This window comes from Ovis canadensis, chromosome 5 (genome assembly GCF_042477335.2).
Source record: "Ovis canadensis isolate MfBH-ARS-UI-01 breed Bighorn chromosome 5, ARS-UI_OviCan_v2, whole genome shotgun sequence".
Lineage (NCBI taxonomy): Eukaryota > Metazoa > Chordata > Mammalia > Artiodactyla > Bovidae > Ovis > Ovis canadensis.
In genome coordinates, this window is record NC_091249.1 from 53,218,334 (window position 1) to 53,237,394 (window position 19,061).

At 41.4% G+C, this 19,061-nt stretch overlaps 1 protein-coding gene across 1 annotated transcript; it reads right to left on the reverse strand.

Annotated features, from left to right (window-relative positions):
• Nucleotides 1-372: 372 nt before the first annotated feature.
• Nucleotides 373-13,805, reverse strand: LOC138441219 (interferon-gamma-inducible GTPase 10-like). The gene is given in 3 exon segments (XM_069591872.1): nucleotides 373-684; nucleotides 687-1,782; nucleotides 13,705-13,805. Coding segments are annotated over 2 exon segments (1,257 nt in total). The 5' UTR covers nucleotides 1,765-1,782; nucleotides 13,705-13,805; the 3' UTR covers nucleotides 373-505.
• Between the last annotated feature and the right edge of the window lie 5,256 nt (nucleotides 13,806-19,061).

Here is a 19,061-nt window from a genome sequence, read left to right on the forward strand (position 1 = left end):
TTCTAATCCTCTCTCAACTATTTCTCCTATGTAGTTTTCTAAACTCTTCACTTGACCGTGGTCCCAAATGTGTGTGTTTTCCTCATTTTCATGAGGAAGACATTGAGATAATAATGTCCTAATGATGATAATGATAACAGGGGATCATAATTCATAAAAATCCAATGGATAACAGTCATCCTCATTGTTGCCAACATTTTGTTATCTGAATAAATCATGCAAAAGAAAACTATTTCATAACACTGGAAGATTAATGAAAGGTACATGGTACATTTCTATCATGATTAGAGGAAAACATCTCAGAGAGTGCAGTAAACAGGCTATGGTCAAATTCACTTGTAGAGCAGTAAAGTATCAATGTGGACAATGGCCTTACTCAAACAGAGAGAAAATATTTTCCAATTGGGAAGCATTGGCCTTGGTGGTATGTAGAAGATCCTGACCCACTCGGAGAACACAACATGTGAGGTTCACTTGTTATTCACATAGGCAACTCCACCCATCTCTACTCCATCCTATCAGGCTTCATCTCCTCAATCTTAGCCAAGACTCTTTTAGCATCTTCCGCCACTGTATCGATGAATTTCAGATGTAGAAAGTAGACTTTGTAAAACTGGAAAATAGAAGACTGGGGGAGTCCAGTAACTGAGCAAATGAACTCAGCACACTTCTTGACATTGGTATTATACTGTCATCCTTCACAAGTGAGTTGAAATCTGCGGACTTCATGAGGCTGTAGATCTCTTGCTCAGATATGCCCAGGTTCTGGGCAATCTGACTGACCGACTCCTCATCCAAACCAAAATCGCTCTGATAATGTTTCAACTGACTCTTCTGTTCAGACAAATTAAAGCCACAGAAGAAAGGCGTCAAGGGGATGAAGGCCAAAATGGCTGCCCTGATGGCTTTCAGCCAGACCTTCTCCTTGATCATAGCTCTCTTCATCTCAATGAAAGACTCAGACAAATTTGGGCACAAGAGGAGAGGGATGTAGCGCTTTTCAGCAGGGAGATCCTGCAGCAGTGTCTCCTGCAGTTTTGGAAAATCAAACTTCTTTGGCTTAAAGTTGGACACCAGGAAGACAGTCGGCTCAGATACAATTTTGCTGAGTTTGACCAGGCAGTTGTCTCGGATCTGCTGAAGGACTGTCTCCTTTTTGAAAGATCTGGGTTTGCTTTTCTTTTCATTATATAAATCACTATCCACCTTGGTTCTAACAAAGTAGAATTTTTTTCCCTTCTCCTGAATCTTCTGGGCCAGGAAAGTATCGTTTGCGCTAAACCGTGAGGAAGAAATAATGATGAAAAAGTCATAGTTATCATCTCCCACTACTTCTTGATAAGGGTCTGGATTGGATTCGGGGGTCCCAGTTCCAGGCAGGTCCCAGAAGGTCATGTTGGGACACTTCAGATGTGGATAGGGAGTTTTCTTTGTGGTGGTTGGCACAACTCCAACAGAAGCAGATCCAGCCTGTTCATGACCAATTCCTTGCAAGACATTGATGAAACTGGACTTGCCAGAACCAGATTGCCCAATCACAGCCACATTCAGGGTAGCATTCTCAGCGCTCTGAAGTGCTCTCTGAATTTCATCAGCCGCCTCTATTGGCTGCCCCTTCTCAAAGTCTGTTTGAATACGTTTAAGGCTTTCCTGAGGGAGGATCCCCCCAACTTCACTGACTAATGTTTTGTAGAAAGACGGTAACTCTGAGGTCAGTTGCCCAAAATCATTTTTTAAAATGAAGTTTAAGAGGAGTAGATGCATGCCAGTTAACTGAATAATCTGTGGAAAGGAAGAGAGAATGAGGAGATAAGGTGAATGAAGCAACAGAACAGACACAGAGTCAGCTGAGAAAACACGCTGGTCTTAACAGACCAGTCCCATCTCTCAGGCAGACTCCTGTGTCTACAGTTAACTTATTTTCTCTGATGACTTATTTTATTGAAGTATAGTTGATTTATAACATTGTGTTAGTTTCTGGCGTACAACAAAGTGATCCAGTTACACATATATGGATTTATAGGTGGCTCAGTTGTGAAGAATCTCTCTGCCAATTCAGGAGGCACAGGAGGCATGGGTTCTATCCCTGAGTCAGGAAGAACTCCTAGAGGAGTAAATGGCAACCCACTCCAGAATTCTTGCCAGGAAAATCCCATGGGCAGAGGAGCCTGGGGGGCTACAGTCCATGGGGTCGCAAAGAGTTGAACACAACTTAGCGACTGAACAACAACAGAAATTAACAGTTTGTGTCAGCTAATTGCAAACTTCCTATTTATGCCTCTCCCCTCTTCCGCCTTTGGTAAGCCTAATTTTGTTTTCTCTGTCTGTGAGTTTGTTACTGTTTTGTAAATAAGTTCATTTGTATCATATTTTAGATTCCATGTATAAGTGATGTCATATGATATTCACTTTTCTCTTTCTGACTTAGTTCACTTCTTCTGGTAATATCTAGGCCCATCTATGTTGCTGCAAATTGCATTTGTTCATTCTTCTTTTATGGCTGAGTAGTATCTCTTCATGGCTTTTGTTTCCACCATTGCAGAAGACACTGCCTGTTTTCTATGCTGATAATTTATATGTCCAAAGAGTCAGGCCATTGTGGAAGACAGAATAATGGTTCCTAAGTTGTCCACACTGTGAAGTCCATAACTTGGGAGTGTGCTATTTTACATAGCAAAAGCACTTTTTAGTTGACCTTAGTTTTTAATTCCACTGCTAGACAAAGCCTAATGCTTAACCTGTCCGTGTTTGATTATTGCAGGTAAAAAATATCATCTAAAAATGTGAGGACAAGAATAAAGGCTTAGTGTATTCATCAGTTTTTGAAGGTAATTAAGTTAATGATGCTCAGATGAAAAGGTTTTCTTGGCTTTATTATTATCCAAGTGGGCTAAATATAATCACAGGAATCACAGGCAAGATGGAGGCAGGGCCAAATGCTGAAAAGAAGATAGGATAATAGAGCAGAGGTTGGAGTGAAGACCTAGGAAGATGGAGGAAAGGCAGTGAGCCAAGGAATGTCAGGCAACTTCTAGAGGCTGAAGTAGACAGGAAAATGGATTATCCCCTGGAGCCTCCAGATAGAACAGGCCCTGCTGACACTTTGATTGTAGCTCCTTAAGATTCATTTTGACTGCTCACCTCCAAATCTATAATAGAATTAATTTGTTACACAGCAAGGGGAAATTAATACAGACAGTCTGTATTGTTATGACCTGTGAATACAGAGACCAGCACCTTTCCATTCTACAGGAAGAATCACTTAGGCCAAGACGTTAGTGAGCACAGAAGGCTTCCAGAAGGACCTCATTTCCAATAAGCTGCAGCAAATCAGGACAGGACCTAGCTTGTGGGAGAGGCAAGAAGCAGACACAAGTCCACCAGGTGGTGACCACCAGGACATATGTTCCAAACATGTGTTATAAAATCTGTTTCCCATATGTCTTGGAGAAGAACCCCAAACACAGTCATTGTGGTATAGCTGCCCAGTGGGAGCTTAATATCTGTTTACCTCACTTCATGGGCCAATCTGGGTAGAATATAAAATGTGTAACAAGAAGTTGTAGAGGAAGTAAATAAGAGCTCTAATTTTCCCTGCCCAGTTCAACACAGTTTTGAAACATGGGTATCTGCTGAAACTGAGGTAATTTAAAGAAGTTATTAATATTACATTGATGGAATCTCCTATCATGTACTATGAGCAAGGATGGTTATATCAAGGAAGTGTGATTGAAGAAATATTTATACACCTAAGGTTGTCTCAGGAATTACCAGTGCGCTCTGTCCATTAGGGGTGTGCTGAATGCTCTCCACCTCCACCCTACATATCGAGCAAGGACAATCTTAGAAAAATAAGGAAAATCCTGATTCTCAAATATAAACCAAATACATGTTAAGGATTTTATTAACTAATGACTTATGAAGGAAGTGAGCAGATGTTACTGCTAGTTAAATGAATACTCAGGAAGAGATACAATTATAGTTCAAGAGTATTGAAATGAATGTCAAAGTGAGACAAGAATGCTGTTTTCTAAAGAGAGGGTGGGAAGTCTATGGAACTGCAACAGACAGATTTTATATATGTCTGCTGGTCTCATACCTTCACAGGTGAAATTAATGCTCAAAGTGATTGTATGAGTAAAAGGACCCTTGCACTTGCCTGGGTCATGCAGGCGGAGCCATCATGAATGGATTACTGGCCTCATAAAAGAGACCTCAGAGATCTAGCTTAACCCTTCTGTCACATGATTTTACAGGAAAAGGCACCCACCTAGGAAGTGTGCTCTCATCAGACACCTAATCCATAGTTGCCTTGATCTTGGTTTCCAATTCTCCAAAAATAAGAGAAATATATATATATTTTCACTAGGGAACCCAGTCTGTGGTATTTTGTCATGGCCTGCATGGATTAAGAAAATGGCAAAGAAAAGAATTACTTTTCATTCCTCTTAATTATCAAAACTCAGAGAGATTTAAATAGCTCTATGGTAATAAGGCTAGAATCAGAAAACGCCAGGGTGCATCAAACACTACATAATTTACCACTGGTGAAAGCAGCAAACATTCTCTTATTCCAAATTTTCTTACAACGTTTTCAATTTAAAAAAGGAAGAAGGAGAAAAGGCATCTTTAAACATCAAGGTTATCTGTTTTCCAAAGAGGCTGGCATGAACTTCTGGATGGAATTGCAGCTCTCTACCAGCCATGCCTGCCCTCAGTCCTTCAAGCACAAAGCCAGAACTGGCCACTGCAGATATACAGCATGCTTCCTCACCAGCTCTAGAGAGAAAACAGGTTTCCTATGACAGAGAGCAGATCCAAATGTTTCCGTGAAAACAGCAGATGCTGCACAGGAACACTTCCCAGAACTTTTGTTTTTTTACCAGGAAATGCGATCAGAGCGTGCCTCTGTGCTCACTGTAAAGAACAAGGGTTAGCAAGTCTCTGTGGTCCCTAGGTAATGAGGCCCAAATGGGAGGCATCCAGAAGCCTCTAACCTAAGTGTCTCTCTCAGGAAGAATTTGAGGAAACTCTGGGAGATACTGCAGGACAGAGAGTCTGTCATGCTACAGTCCATGGGGTTGCAAAGGATCAGACACGACTCAGTGTGTAAACAACAACAGGAAGATGTGGTTGATATTTTAGAACCCACATTTTGGAAAAAAAAAAAAAGGGAGGAACCTCCATACCATGTATGGTGTATTTTCAGTATATTTTATACATCTCGAAAATAAACAAAGCATATTTTATTCTGTACTTCGGTGCCAGCATAGAGATAAACCAACTGACCCTCAGAACACAACACTGATCCTTATGTTTGACTCAAGCATGTGTGGAATTGTGTTTAATAGGAGATATATATGGCACGTCAGTGAGTAAAGAAAGTCCTGTGTAGTAATGGAGCTGGAAAAATTGGTCATCCTGGTTATCCATATGGAGAATGTTACTGATTCTCTGCTTCTATCACTACTGATAATCAACTCTAGAAGGAGAGTAAAGACTGACATTTCAAACAGAAAACTCTAAAAGAAAATATAACTGATCTTAGAGTAAAAAATTTCTTAAACAAGATACCCAGATGATAGCTATATAAAAAAGATTGCCAAATGAGGTGCCTTAGACTACATTAAAATGAAAAGCTTCTTTTCATGAAAAGAAATGCTAAAGGGGGGTAAAAATTTCTTTAGACATACGGAGAAGATATTTGCACAAATGTGTTAGGCTAAAAATCAATGCAAAGATGATATTTTTTAAAACGGTAGAAACACTAAAAAGCAAGACAATCTAGTATGGACGTGGCAGAGAGAAATAAACAGATCTTTCTCAAAAAAAGAAAAGAAAAAAACCCCGCATGTGAACAGTAAGCACACAGGACCTTCCACAGCCTCCTTAGTAATGAGGCAGATGCAGACCTGTGCACAATGAGATGACAGTGCATATCGATTCAACTGGAAAATTTTAGAAGTTTGACAACACTGAGTATCAGGGTCTCTGAAACTTTAAAAAGCCAGTATGGATAAATTTTACAAAATTGTACATTCATGTACTTTGTGACCCAGCATCTCCACTCCTAAAATGGTACCGAGGAGTCAGTGTGCAAAAAAGTACAGGTGACATATAAAAAGTGTTCCTAATAGCAGTCTCCATGTTGACAGAGAATGGATAAATAAATTGAGTTCTACAGCACTGAAAAGAATGATCTATTGTTATGCTACTGCTGCTGCTGCTAAGTCGCTTCAGTCGTGTCTGACTCTGTGCGACCCCATAGACGGCAGCCCCCCAGGCTCCTCTGCCCCTGGGATTCTCCAGGCAAGAATACTGGATTGGGTTGGCATTTCCTTCTCCAATGCATGAAAGTGAAAGGTGATAGTGAAGTCACTCAGCCGTGCCCGACTCTTAGAGACCCCATGGACTGCAGCCTACCAGGCTCCTCCATCCATGGGATTTTCCAGACAAGAGTACTGGAGTGGGTTGCCATTGCCTTCTCTGCCATTGTTATACATAGGTTAATAAACACTATGTTTTAGTAACAGGATGTTGAGTTTAAAATATATAAACAGAAGTTAGTAAAAAAATAGGAAAAAAAAGTAGAATACCTTTTATATCAAAGAGTGTTCTTCCTATATTTTCTTTGAAGAGTTTGATAGTATCTGGCAGGGTTTCTAAAGAAACATTTCTCCAAGAAAGGCATACAGATGGGTAAAAGGAACATGAAAATATGCGCAGCTTCACTAAACAAGAGAAATATAGATCAAAACTACAATGAGGTTGATACCTCACACCAGTCAGAATGGTCCTCATCAAAAAACCCACAAACAATAAATGCTGGAGAGTGTATGGAGAAAAGAGAACCCTCCTATACTGTTGGTGTGAGTGTAAGTTGTTACAGCCTCTAAGATGAATGGTATGGAGGTTCCTTAAAAAACTAAAAACAGAGCTACCATATGATCCTGGGAAAGGAGTACGTCATGGCTGTATATTATCACCCTGCTTATTTCACTTATATGCAGAGTACATCATGCAAAATAACAGGCTAGATGAAGCACACACTAGAATCAAGAATGCCGGGAGAAATAACAATAACCTCACATATGCAGATGACCGCACCCTTATGGCAGAAATTGAAGAAGAACTAAAGTGCCTCTGGATGAAAGTGAAAGAGGAGAGTGGAAAAACTGGCATAAAACTAAACATTCAAAAAACTAAGATCATGGCATCCAGTCCCGTCACTTCATGGCAAACAGATGGGGAAACAATGGAAACAGTGAGAGACTTCATTTTCTTGGGCTCCAAAATCACTGCGGATGGTGACTGCAGCCATGAAAATAAAAGACACTTGCTCATTGGAAGAAAAGCTATGACCAACATATTAAAAAGCAGAGACATTACTTTGCTGACAAAGGTCTGTCCAGTCAAAACTATGATTTTTCCTGTAGTCATGTATGGATGTGAGAGTTGGACCATAAAGAAGGCTGAGCACTGAAGAGCTGATGCTTTTGAACTGTGGTGTTGGAGAAGACTCTTGAGAGTCCCTTGGGCTGCAAGGAGATCCAACCAGTCCATCCTCAAGGAAATCAGTCCTGAGTATTCACTGGAAGGACTGACATTGAAACTGAAACTCCAACACTTGGGCCCCCTGATGTGAAGAGTTGACTCATTTGAAAAGACTCTGATGCTGTGAAAGATTGAAGGCAGGAGAAGAAGAGGATGACAGAGGATGCCATGGTTGGATGGCATCACCGACTCAACGGACATGAGTTTGAGTAAGCTCCGGGAGACGGTGATAGACAGGGAAGCCTGTCGTGCTGTAGTCCACGGGGTCGCAGAGAGTCGGACATTACCGAGCGACTGAACTGAACTGATGTTCTAGCAGCCCCACTCCTGGGCAAATATCTGGAGAAAACCAGAATTCAAAAAGATACATGCACCCCAATGTTCGTTGCAGCACTATTTACAATAGCCAGGACTTGGAAGCAACCTAAATGTCCCTCAACAGAGGAGTAGAAGATGTTGTATATATAATCTATGGACCATTACTCTGCCATAAAAGAGAAAAATAATGCTTTTGCAGCAACATGAATGCAAATAGAGATGACCGTACTAAGCAAAGTCAGAAAACAAGAGACAAATACCATAGCTTTCACTTACATGTGGAACCTAAGTGAAGTGAAGTGAAGTCTCTCAGTTGTGTCCGACTCTGCGACCCCATGGACTGTAGCCTACCAGGCTCCTCTGTCCTTGGGATTTTCCAGGCAATAGTACTGGAGTGGATTGCCATTTCCTTCTCCAGGGACCTAAAGTATGGTGCAAATGAACCTGTCTATGAAACAGAAACAGATTCACAAACATAGGGAACAGACTTGTGGTTGCCAGGGGGAGGGTGCAGGGGAAGGAAGTACTGGGAATTTGGGATGAGCAGATGTAAACTATTATACAAGGATGGATAAGCAACAAGGTCCTATTATATGGCACAGGGAACTATATTCAATATCCTATGATAAATCATAATAGGAAAGAATATATAAAAAAGAATGTCCATATGTATATAACTGTCATTTTTCTGTACAGCAGAGATTGGAGAAACATTGTAAATCAAGTATATGTCAATCAAAGCTAAATTAAAATTACTTCACTAAATAACTAATAAGGATCTATTGTAGAGCACAGGGAATGCTACTCAATACCCTGCAATGGTCTATATGGGAAAAGAAATCTAATAAAGAGTGGATATGTGTAAAAGTATTAACAGATTAACTTTGCTCTACACCTGAAACTAACACAGCATTGTAAATCAATAAACAATTTCAAAAGGTAGAATACCCTTAAGTATATGTTCACGAAAACATAACAAAATATTGTTTAGGCAGGCATGTTAAGTGATAACATAACAAATGAAGCAAAGCTGTCAAACACAAACTTTATGAAGTTGTTACCCAAGGGCTGGTGACAGGGCATGGAGTAGACAGGAACATATAAGTAGGTGTAGCTACGGAAGGTGTTCTGTTTCTGGGAATGGTTGTACAGCGTGTAGGTGATAAAGGATTTTATAAAAGAAAAGATCTCAGTTCTTTGCACATTGGTGCTGCATAGATTCTTTCATCTGTAGTCACGAATCTCTCCCTCCTTCGCTGGTTTGGGAATGTTCTGTCTAACATATAGAGACAATCAATGTTATGATGGAAAAAGGAAAACTGAGACATTCTTAAAGGAGGTGGTGCGGACAAGAGAGACTGGCATTCTAGGAAGAAAACACTGCAAGACAAAGATGAAAACTCACAAAGAACTTGACAACTAGCTATAGATTCAGATGAATACACACAGACACCGTATTAAAGACCTCAGTATTAAAAACACTGTTCAGGTTTCCTCAGGGCTGGTTCGGTCCTTATTTTGAGGGTCACTCCAAGTCTCATGCCCCATTTGATAGACTCTGGTGTGGAGTGGCCATTTCTCAGTGGGCTGGCGCATGATGCCCCTGAATGCACACCTCACAATCAGACTGGTAATCCTAGGTCGACTAAGATCACATAAATCTTCCTAAGGACAAGAGATGACACAACTTGTCAGGGTCACTACTGGGCACCCACAGAGTCGAGCTGGTCCTTGGACACAAGCACTGCTTCTGCTTTTCAGGAGGAACTCTTAGCAGGCCCTATCAGAGGTCTGTGAGCCTCTGCAAAGATGCCTTCTTCCCACACAGAGTAGGAATCCAAAGTAGACTCTAGGCAGAGTCCACAAGAGACACACCAAGGTTGCTTGCTGACTGCATTTCAGAGTCACATTTTGAAAAGCTTTTCTGTTTCGACTCCACTTTCAAGGCTAATCTGGCCACTAAATGCCTGACATGATTTGGGACTGGGTTCAAAGGAATTCACAGGGTCCAGGAAGGAGACCAGATTCAGCTTCTTTTGCTCGTACCACCTCCTTTCATGTTTCGGCACCTTTTGACAAACACTTAACCCATAAGATGCTTAAATGTCATCCCTTCACAACCAGAACTGGGCAGGCTGGAGTGTGGACCATGAGGCTGAGTGCCAGGCTTCTATTTTAGACCAGACTAGGCTCTCAGATTCAGGTAAGAAAAGCAGGGAACAGGAGAAAAGGGAAGAACGTTGTGTCAGTCTGAGAGGGTGGGCTGGAAAAGAATTTCCAGACACAGAGTATTGCAGAGGGAAGTGAGTTTACTAAGCACAACGAGCACTGCGTATGTGTACCACAAATTCTTTATTCGTTCATCTGTTGGACATTTAGGTTGCCTCCATGTCCTAGGTATTGTAAATAGTGTTGCAATGAATATTGGTACATGTGTCTTTTTCAGTTATGATTTTCTCAGAGTATAGGCCCCGTAGTGGGATTTTTGGGTCATATGGTAGTTTATGGGGCCTCTCAAGTGGTGCTAATGGTAAAGAAACTGCCTGCCAATGCAGAGACATAAGTGATGCAGGTTCAGTCCCTGGGTCGGGAAGATCCCCTGGAGGAGGGCATGGCAGTCCACTCCAGGATCCTCCCATGAACCGAGGAGCCTGGAAGGCTACAGTCATTGGGTTGCAAAAAGTCAAATATAACCGAAGCAACTCAACACGCATGCATGGTAATTTTATTCCTACTGTTTTAAGGAATCTCCATGCTGTTCTCCATAGTGTTTGTATCCATTTACATTCTCATCAACAGTGCAAGAGCGTTCCCTCTTCTCCATACCCCCTCCAGCCATTTTTATGGCTGAGTAATCAGCCATAGAGAGGAACTCATTTTAAAAACGAACTCATTAGAAGTCAGTTCTAATGTGTGAATGAACCTAGAGCCTGTATAACAATACACAGTGAAGTAAGTGAGAGAAACACAAACATTGTATATTAATGTGTATATACGGAATCTGGCGAGAGAGTACTGATGAACCTGTTGGCAGGGCAGTAGTGGAGATGCAGGCATAACAGACTTGTGGACATGATGGGGGAAGGAGAGGGTGGGACAAATCAAGACAGTAGCACTGAAACATATACTTTACCATATGTGAGAAAGATGACCAGTGGGAATTAGATGTATGATGCAGGGCGTTCAAACCTGGTGCTCTGTGACAGTCTAGAGGGGTGAGATTGGGTGGCTTAAGGGATTGGGTATATACGTTATACCTATGGTTGATCCACATTGATGTATGGCAGAAATCAATATAATATTGTAAGGCAATTACCCTCCAATTAAAAAGAAATAATTTTAAAAAGAAAGTTACTCTGGACACCTGCTTCCAAATGGCATAGAAGTATCTTTTATTTAGAATTAAATCTTCTGATTCAGACCACAAATTCAGCAACCACGGGACTACCATTTCTTGTCTGGGATTTTCAGCTGTGCATTTCAGCTATGGTCCGGCAGCAGGGGAGGGCCAGGAATCACCAGCAAAGGGATGATTTTGAATGTCTGGGGAAGGCTGAGGATGGGGAATAGGAGTGGAGGATTTCAGTTGTTTTCTTATTAAAAGAATAAAAAAGGAACAAGAGAGGTAATGTGGGTGTTGTGAGCACAGTGGGCTAACCTCCTGACAGACGAGGGAGACAATGGGACACACATCAATATGGTCTCTGAAATTCAGAGGCAAAGTACACTGCCCCTGGTTTGCAGAGGCAAGGAATGGCTCAGAAAATATCCTGTCTCCTGGTCCCAATCAGGTAGACAAAATTCCAAACAGTCTATAAACAATGTTCAGATGGTTATAGAGTTGAAATCTCACCTGCCCTGGTTCAGTCCCTCCTCCAACTGAGGCAATTGCTTCAGGGAGAGGAAAAGAGGCAGCTTCTTTCCTGGAAAGAGGAAAAGCTGCCTCTTTTCCTCTCTTTCTTTCTCCCACTAACCCCATTATAAGAATAGGAGCTGACTGAGAGGATGACACCAGCAGCAGGGATCTTAGCCTGGAAGCAGGGCATTTAAATGTTTTAAAGACAAGTGACTTTTAAGGGATACAAAGGAAGGAACTTTGAGCAATGAGAAGACATTCTGTTTCAAAGTGAAAGAAAAATAAGATGAATGACCAGTGTAGGGGAGCAAAATTAAACCACCTCAAAATGTTTCTCTGGTATGAGGATTATTTTAGGTTGTTTATTTTTCAGAAACAGAGCACTCAGGAAGCTTTCTTTTTTCCCTCCCCCTTAACTGCTTACAAGCAGTTAGATAGGGGGCTTCCTCCAAGAAAGGAGCTATCGCCAGAGGTAAGTAAAACCAATAGGAGCTGGGCATTAGTAGGCTGGGAAATTGACCAAGGCCTATTTGCTCCCATTCTGCTCTGTGTCCCACTTCTCTATATGGCAAGACAACTACTTGTTTACCAAACTTTTGCTCTTCCCATTGCTATGTGCATTGTCTTCCTCACCTTTGACGTACTAGACCCCTAAACCCACCAACTTTGCTCAGAATGAATACATTCTGATTGCCTGATTGCCTCTGAGTCTCATATTCTTCTAGAGCCACCCCCTTACCTACGTATAGTAATTGTATTTGCATTCTTCCCCCCCTCCTCAATTGATCTATCTCATGTCAATTTAATTCTTAGACCAGCTACAAGAACCTAGAAGGGTAGGAAAAACTTTTTTGCCCCCAAATCATTTTTTTTAAACTAAAGCAGTTTAAAAACTGTGGCTGACCAAACTTGTTTTGTTTGCACCTCCCCACCACAAGCTGAGATCTGAGATTGGGTGTGTCTAGGTTGTAATGGAACAAAATATGCTGCCCTATTTGTGTCTCCTTGGCATTAGGGTTATCTAGAATAACTAATGTTAAGAAACCAAAGACTCAAGAAGAGCTTTTACCTTCCCCTTAACTGCCTTAAAGAATTTAGATAAAGGGCCTATTCTAGGGCTGCCGTCTATGGGGTCACACAGAGTCGGATTCGACTGAAGTGACTTAGCAGCAGCAGCAGCTAGGAAGAAGAGCTATCACCAGAGATACCTACAGAGTATGTGCTAGGTAGAGTAGACTTGGGAAAACTTAGCAAAGCCTATTTGATCAAAGTATTCTCTGTTTCCCATTGCTTTCTGCCTGGCATGGCCAACATTTACCAAACATTTGTTTTTCCATCTTTCTAAAATTGATTTTCCCCTTTGAAGTCCTAGGCGCCTACCTTTCTCCTGAAATCCAAATGGCATATAAGCATCAATTGCCTGAATGTCTGTGTGCTATATATTATGGAGTCCCCGAATATAGAAAATTAAATTTGTTTTTTCCTCATATTAATCTGTCTCATGTCATTTTAGTTGTGAGACGAGCCCAACACACTCACAAGTGTAGAAAAAAATTGTTGCCTCCCCTAAAACAGGCTCAGTCCTGATGCTGCTCCACATACATTCACCATTTAGGTTTTCTCACCCTGTCCCATGTTGTCCAGCACCACCACTGTGCTGAAGGTGCTGAAGTCTTCCCTAACCTCACTCACATATATCCCACTGTTTACACAACATCTCCCACTTGTGTGTCTAGGATGATCTTTAAGAACTGAACAAGGCCAAACCTGACTCAAGTCCCCATCCTTTTCCGTCTATAGTCTTCTCCCTTCCAGGTAATGTCAGTGCCACCCTTTGTTTGCACATGGGGTCATCCACATAATATCTTTCTCTCTTATCTACACATCTACAATCCTGTGACCTCCCCAAGTCTATCTGGAATCCAGTTACTCTGCTTGTTTCTATCATCATTGCCCTAACCTTGGGCAGTTCTCACCTTGTCACTCACTCTCTTGACCACCTGAGAAGGATGACCAGGTCTTCTGCACCAACTCTCAGCTCTCCACCAGCCAGCTCTGCCCTTCAGGCCTCCAAGGAAAAGGCCAGCATCCCATCACTTCAAGTACAAAGAATTTGCCCACTTACCCGTCAAAAGAGGATCTGAAAGTTTCCACTAAACGAGCAGAAAATGCAGTCTGGTGAATTGCTCCCTGCAACCCCCAGCACAGGAACACTCCAGAGAACTGTTCTTGTCTAGGCAAATGCAGACAGAGTAGAGAGCAAGGACAGGTAAACCTCTAGCCTGCCTGGGAAATGACGCCCAGGATGTGAGGCAGTAGAGAATATAATAGCCTGTGGCTTGAGACCTTCCTTGTGGGGGTGGGGGGTGGTGGTGGTGAGGGCAGTGTGTGGGGGTGAGGGGGTGGGGGGGGAATGATAGTTGATAACCCACATTTCTAGGAAATGAAAATGAAACCATGGCAATCATGTTCACATCTTTCTCTATAGCAGAAATATTTCCCAGAAAAGAAAAATACAAGAGTGTAACTTTAGAAAGCTCGGTGAGTAAGGAGAGGGCACAGAGGTACTAGGGGCGAGGAAAGGCAGGTTTCCAAGGACCCCTGGGAGGTCACCTAATGAAGACACCCAGGGGAGCACAAGGGACAGGGAAGGAGGAAGGCTGTGAGCAACTTTTCAAAGCTTCCAGTGAGTGAGGGAGAAACATTTCTCTAACCTTTCTCTGTCTTTATGGTTTTTTTTCTTAATTTTAAATTTTATATTCATAATCACAGAAAACTAGCCAATCTGATCGCATGGACCACAGCCATGTCTAACTCAATGAAACTAAGCCATGCCATGTGGGGCCACCCAAGACAGACAGGTCATGGTGGAGAGGTCTGACAGAATGTGGTCCACTGCAGAAGGGGATGGCAAATCACTTCAGTATTCTTGCCTTGAGAACCCCATGAATAGTATGAAAAGGCAAAATGACAGGAATCTGAAAGAGGAAATCCCCAGGCCAGTAAGTGCCCAATATGCTACTGGAGATCAGTGGAGAAATAACTCCAGAAAGAATGAAGGGATAGAACCAAAGCAAAAACAGTACCCAGTTGTGGATGTGACTGGTGATAGAAGCAAGGTCTGATGCTGTAAAGAGCAATATTGCATAGGAACCTGGAATGTTAGGTCCACGAATCAAGGCAAAGTGGAAGCGGTCAAACAGAAGATGGCAAGAATGAACGTCGACATTCTAGGCATCAGCGAACTAAAATGGACTGGATGGGTAAATTTAACTCAGGTAACCAATATGTCTACTACTGTGGGCAGGAATCCCTTAGAACAAATGGAGTAGCCATCATGGTCAACAAAAGAGTCTGAAATGCAGTTCTTGGATGCAATCTCAAAAACGACAGAATGATATCTGTTCTTTTCCAAGGCAAACCATTCAATATCATGGTAATCCAAGCCTATGCCCCAAGCAGTAACGCTGAAGAAGCTGAAGTTGAATGGTTCTATGAAGACCTACAAGACCTTTTAGAACTAACACCCAAAAAAGATGTCCTTTTCATTATAGGGGACTATAATGCAAATGAGGAAGTCAAGAAACACCTGGAGTAACAGGCAAATTTGGCCTTGGAATAAGGAATGAAGCAGGGCAAAGGCTAATAGAGTTTTGCCAAGAGAACTCACCGGTCATAGAAAACACCGTCTTCCAACAACACAACAAGACTCTACACATGGACATCACCAGATGGTCAACACCAAAATCAGATTGATTATATTCTTTGCAGTCAAAGATGGAGAAGCTCTATACAGTCAGCAAAAACCAGACCAGGAGCTGACTGTGGCTCAGATCATGAACTCCTTATTGCCAAATTCAGACTTAAATTGAAGAAAGTAGGGAAAACCACTAGACCATTCAGGTATGACCTAAATCAAATTCCTTATGACTATACAGTGGAAGTGAGAAATAGATTTAAGGGACTAGATCTGATAGACAGAGTGACTGATGAACTATGGAATGAGGTTCATGACATTGTACAGGAGATACGGATCAAGACCATCCCCATGGAAAAGAAATGCAAAAAAGCAAAATGGCTGTCTGAGGAGGCCTTACAAATAGCTGTGGAAAGAAGAGAAGCAAAAAGCAAAGGAGAAAAGGAAAGATATAAGCATTTGAATGCAGAATTCCAAAGAATAGCAAGGAGATAAGAAAGCCCTCCTCAGCAATCAATGCAAAGAAATAGAGGAAAACAACAGAATGGAAAAGACTAGAGATCTCTTCAAGAAAATTTGAGATACCAAGGGAACATTTCATGCAAAGATGGGCTCGATAAAGGACAGAAATGGTCTGGACCTAACAGAAGCAGAAAATATTAAGAAGAGTTGGCAAGAATACACCTTGTTTTTGCACAGTGGCAAGAAACTGTACAAAAATGATCTTCACAACCCAGATAATCATGACGGTGTGATCACTCACCTAGAGCCAGACATCCTGGAATGCGAAGTCAAGTGGGCCTTAGGAAGCATCACTGCAAACAAAGCTAGTGGAGGTGATGGAATCCCAGTTGAGCTATTTCAAATCCTGAAAGATGATGCTGTATAAGTGCTGCACTCAATATGCCAGCAAATTTGGAAAACTGAGCAGTGGCCACAGGACTGGAAAAGGTTAGTTTTCATTCCAATACCAAAGAAAGGCAATGCCAAAGAATGCTCAAACTACTGCACAATTGCACTCATCTCACACGCTAGTAAAGTCATGCTCAAAATTCTCCAAGCCAGGCTTCAGCAATAAATGAACCGTGGACTCCCTGATGTTCAAGCTGGTTTTAGAAAAGGCAGAGGAACCAGAAATCAAATTGCCAACATCCGCTGGATCGTGGAAAAAGCAAGAGAGTTCCAGCAAAACATCTATTTCTGCTTTATTGACTATGCCAAAGCCTTTGATTGTGTGTATCTCAATAAACTATGGAAAATTCTTCAAGAGATGGGAATACCAGACCACCTGACGTGCCTCTTGAGAAACCTATATGCAGGTCAGGAAGCAACAGTTAGAAATGGACATGGAACAACAGACTGGTTCCAAACAGGAAAAGGAGTAGGTCAAGGCTGTATATTGTCACCCTGCTTATCTAACTTCCATGCAGAGTACATCATGAGAAACGCTGGGCTGGAAGAAACACAAGCTGGAATCAAGATTGCCGGGAGAAATATCAATAACCTCATATATGCAGATGACACCACCCTTATGGCAGAAAGTGAAGAGGAACTAAAAAGCCTCTTGATGAAAGTGAAAGAGGAGAGCGAAAAAGTTGGCTTAAAGCTCAACATTCAGAAAACTAAGATCATGGCATCTGGTCCCATCACTTCATGGGAAATAGATGGGGAAACAGTGGAAACAGTGTCAGACTTTATTTTGGGGGGCTCCAAAATCACTGCAGATGGTGATTGCAGCCATGAAATTAAAAGACGCTTACTCCTTGGAAGAAAAGTTATGACCAACCTAGATAGCATATTCAAAAGCAGAGATGTTACTTTGCCAACAAAGGTCCATCTAGTCAAGGCTATGGTTTTTCCAGTTGTCATTTATGGATGGGAGAGTCGGACTGTGAAGAAGGCTGAGCACCGAAGAATTGATGCTTTTGAACTGTGGTGTTGGAGAAGACTCTTGAGAGTCACTTGGACTGCAAGGAGATCCAACCAGTCCATCCTAAAAGACATCAGTCCTGGGTGTTCATTGGATGGACTGATTCTAAAGCTGAAACTCCAGTACTTTGGCCACCTCATGAGAAGAGTTGACTCACTGAAAAAGACCCTGATGCTGGGAGGGACTGGTGGCAGGAGGAGAAAGGGACAACAGAGGGTGAGATGGCTGGATGGCATCACCGAGTCAATGGACATGAGTTAGAGTAAACTCTGGGAGTTGGTGATGGACAGGGAGGCCTGGAGTGCTGTGATTCATGGGGTCGCAAAGAATTGGACACGGCTGAGTGATTGAACTGAACTGATACCCAATTAACAATGTTGTGGTAGTTTCAGGTACACAGCAAAGGGCCTCAACCATACATATACACGTACCCATTCTCCCTCATGTCCTTATGTTCTTTTGTCATTTGGAGCCCTATACCTGACTGCCACGTGGTCAAACCTGGATGTGGATCACTCTGGCAGTCTTGGAGTTCTTAAACTCATGTGGAAGATTAAGGGGAAAATACCAAAATTTTTTAAGAAAAAGTTTGCCATACCATTTCTGGCATATATTCATGTATATTTTATACACTGTAAAATTAAACAAAGTATATATTAATGCTATACTTGGGAACAGCACAAGAATGAACTAACAGACCTATAAAACACAGTACTGAGCCTTGTATCAGACTCAGGCATGTATGGAATTCTCAGGAATGGAAGAAGTGCATGGCATTTTAGTAGGTAAAAAAGCACTGTCTAACAAATGGAGTTTGACAAACTGGTTATCCATGTGGAAAAAGGTACTGCCCCACCTTTACATCACTTTTGATAATCAACTCTGGAAGATGGAAAGGCCTAAATTTCAAGTGGAAAATCCTAGAAGAAAATATAGTTGATCTTAGGGTATAGATACCATTTTTCTTAAACCAGAGACCCAGGTACCAGACACCCAAGTGATAGCTATATAGTAAAGAGTGACAAATGAGGTGCCTTTGACTACATTAATAAGAAAAAATTCTGTTCATGAAAAGAAATGTTTAAGGACAGTAAAAATTAAAGAATCTCCAAAACCTGGAGAAGATATTTGTATACATGATATCAACTAAGGATCAACAGAAAAAAGGTATATTTTAAATTTCAGAAACCACTAAGAGCATGAGAAACAATCTGTTGTAGAAGTGGGAAAAAGACATTAACAGACCATTCTCTGAAAAAAGAACAAAAACAAAACAAAACATGTCTGGCCAATAAACACACAGATAGCTTAGCAGCCTTCTTAGTAATTAGAAAAATGTAAATCTGTGCAAAATGAGATGATACTCTACATCAATTCAACTGGAAAAGTAGAAGTTGGATAATATAGAGTATTAGTGAGAATGTGGATCAGTAGGATCTCTGAAAAATAGTTGCTGAGAATATAAATCAGAATAATCACTTTGATCAATAAAAAAATAATAAAATTTAAAAGGTTACAATCACTTTGAAAAAAAATATGACTTAATTTTATAAAAGTTGTACATTTATACACCTTGGAACACAGCATTTCCACTCCTAAGATGGCACCTAAGAGTCACTATGCTCAAATGTACAGGGAATGTGTAGCAGTGTGTTCCTAACAGTGGACTTCATAATTGTGGAAAAAGAGGATAGCCATTGACAGAG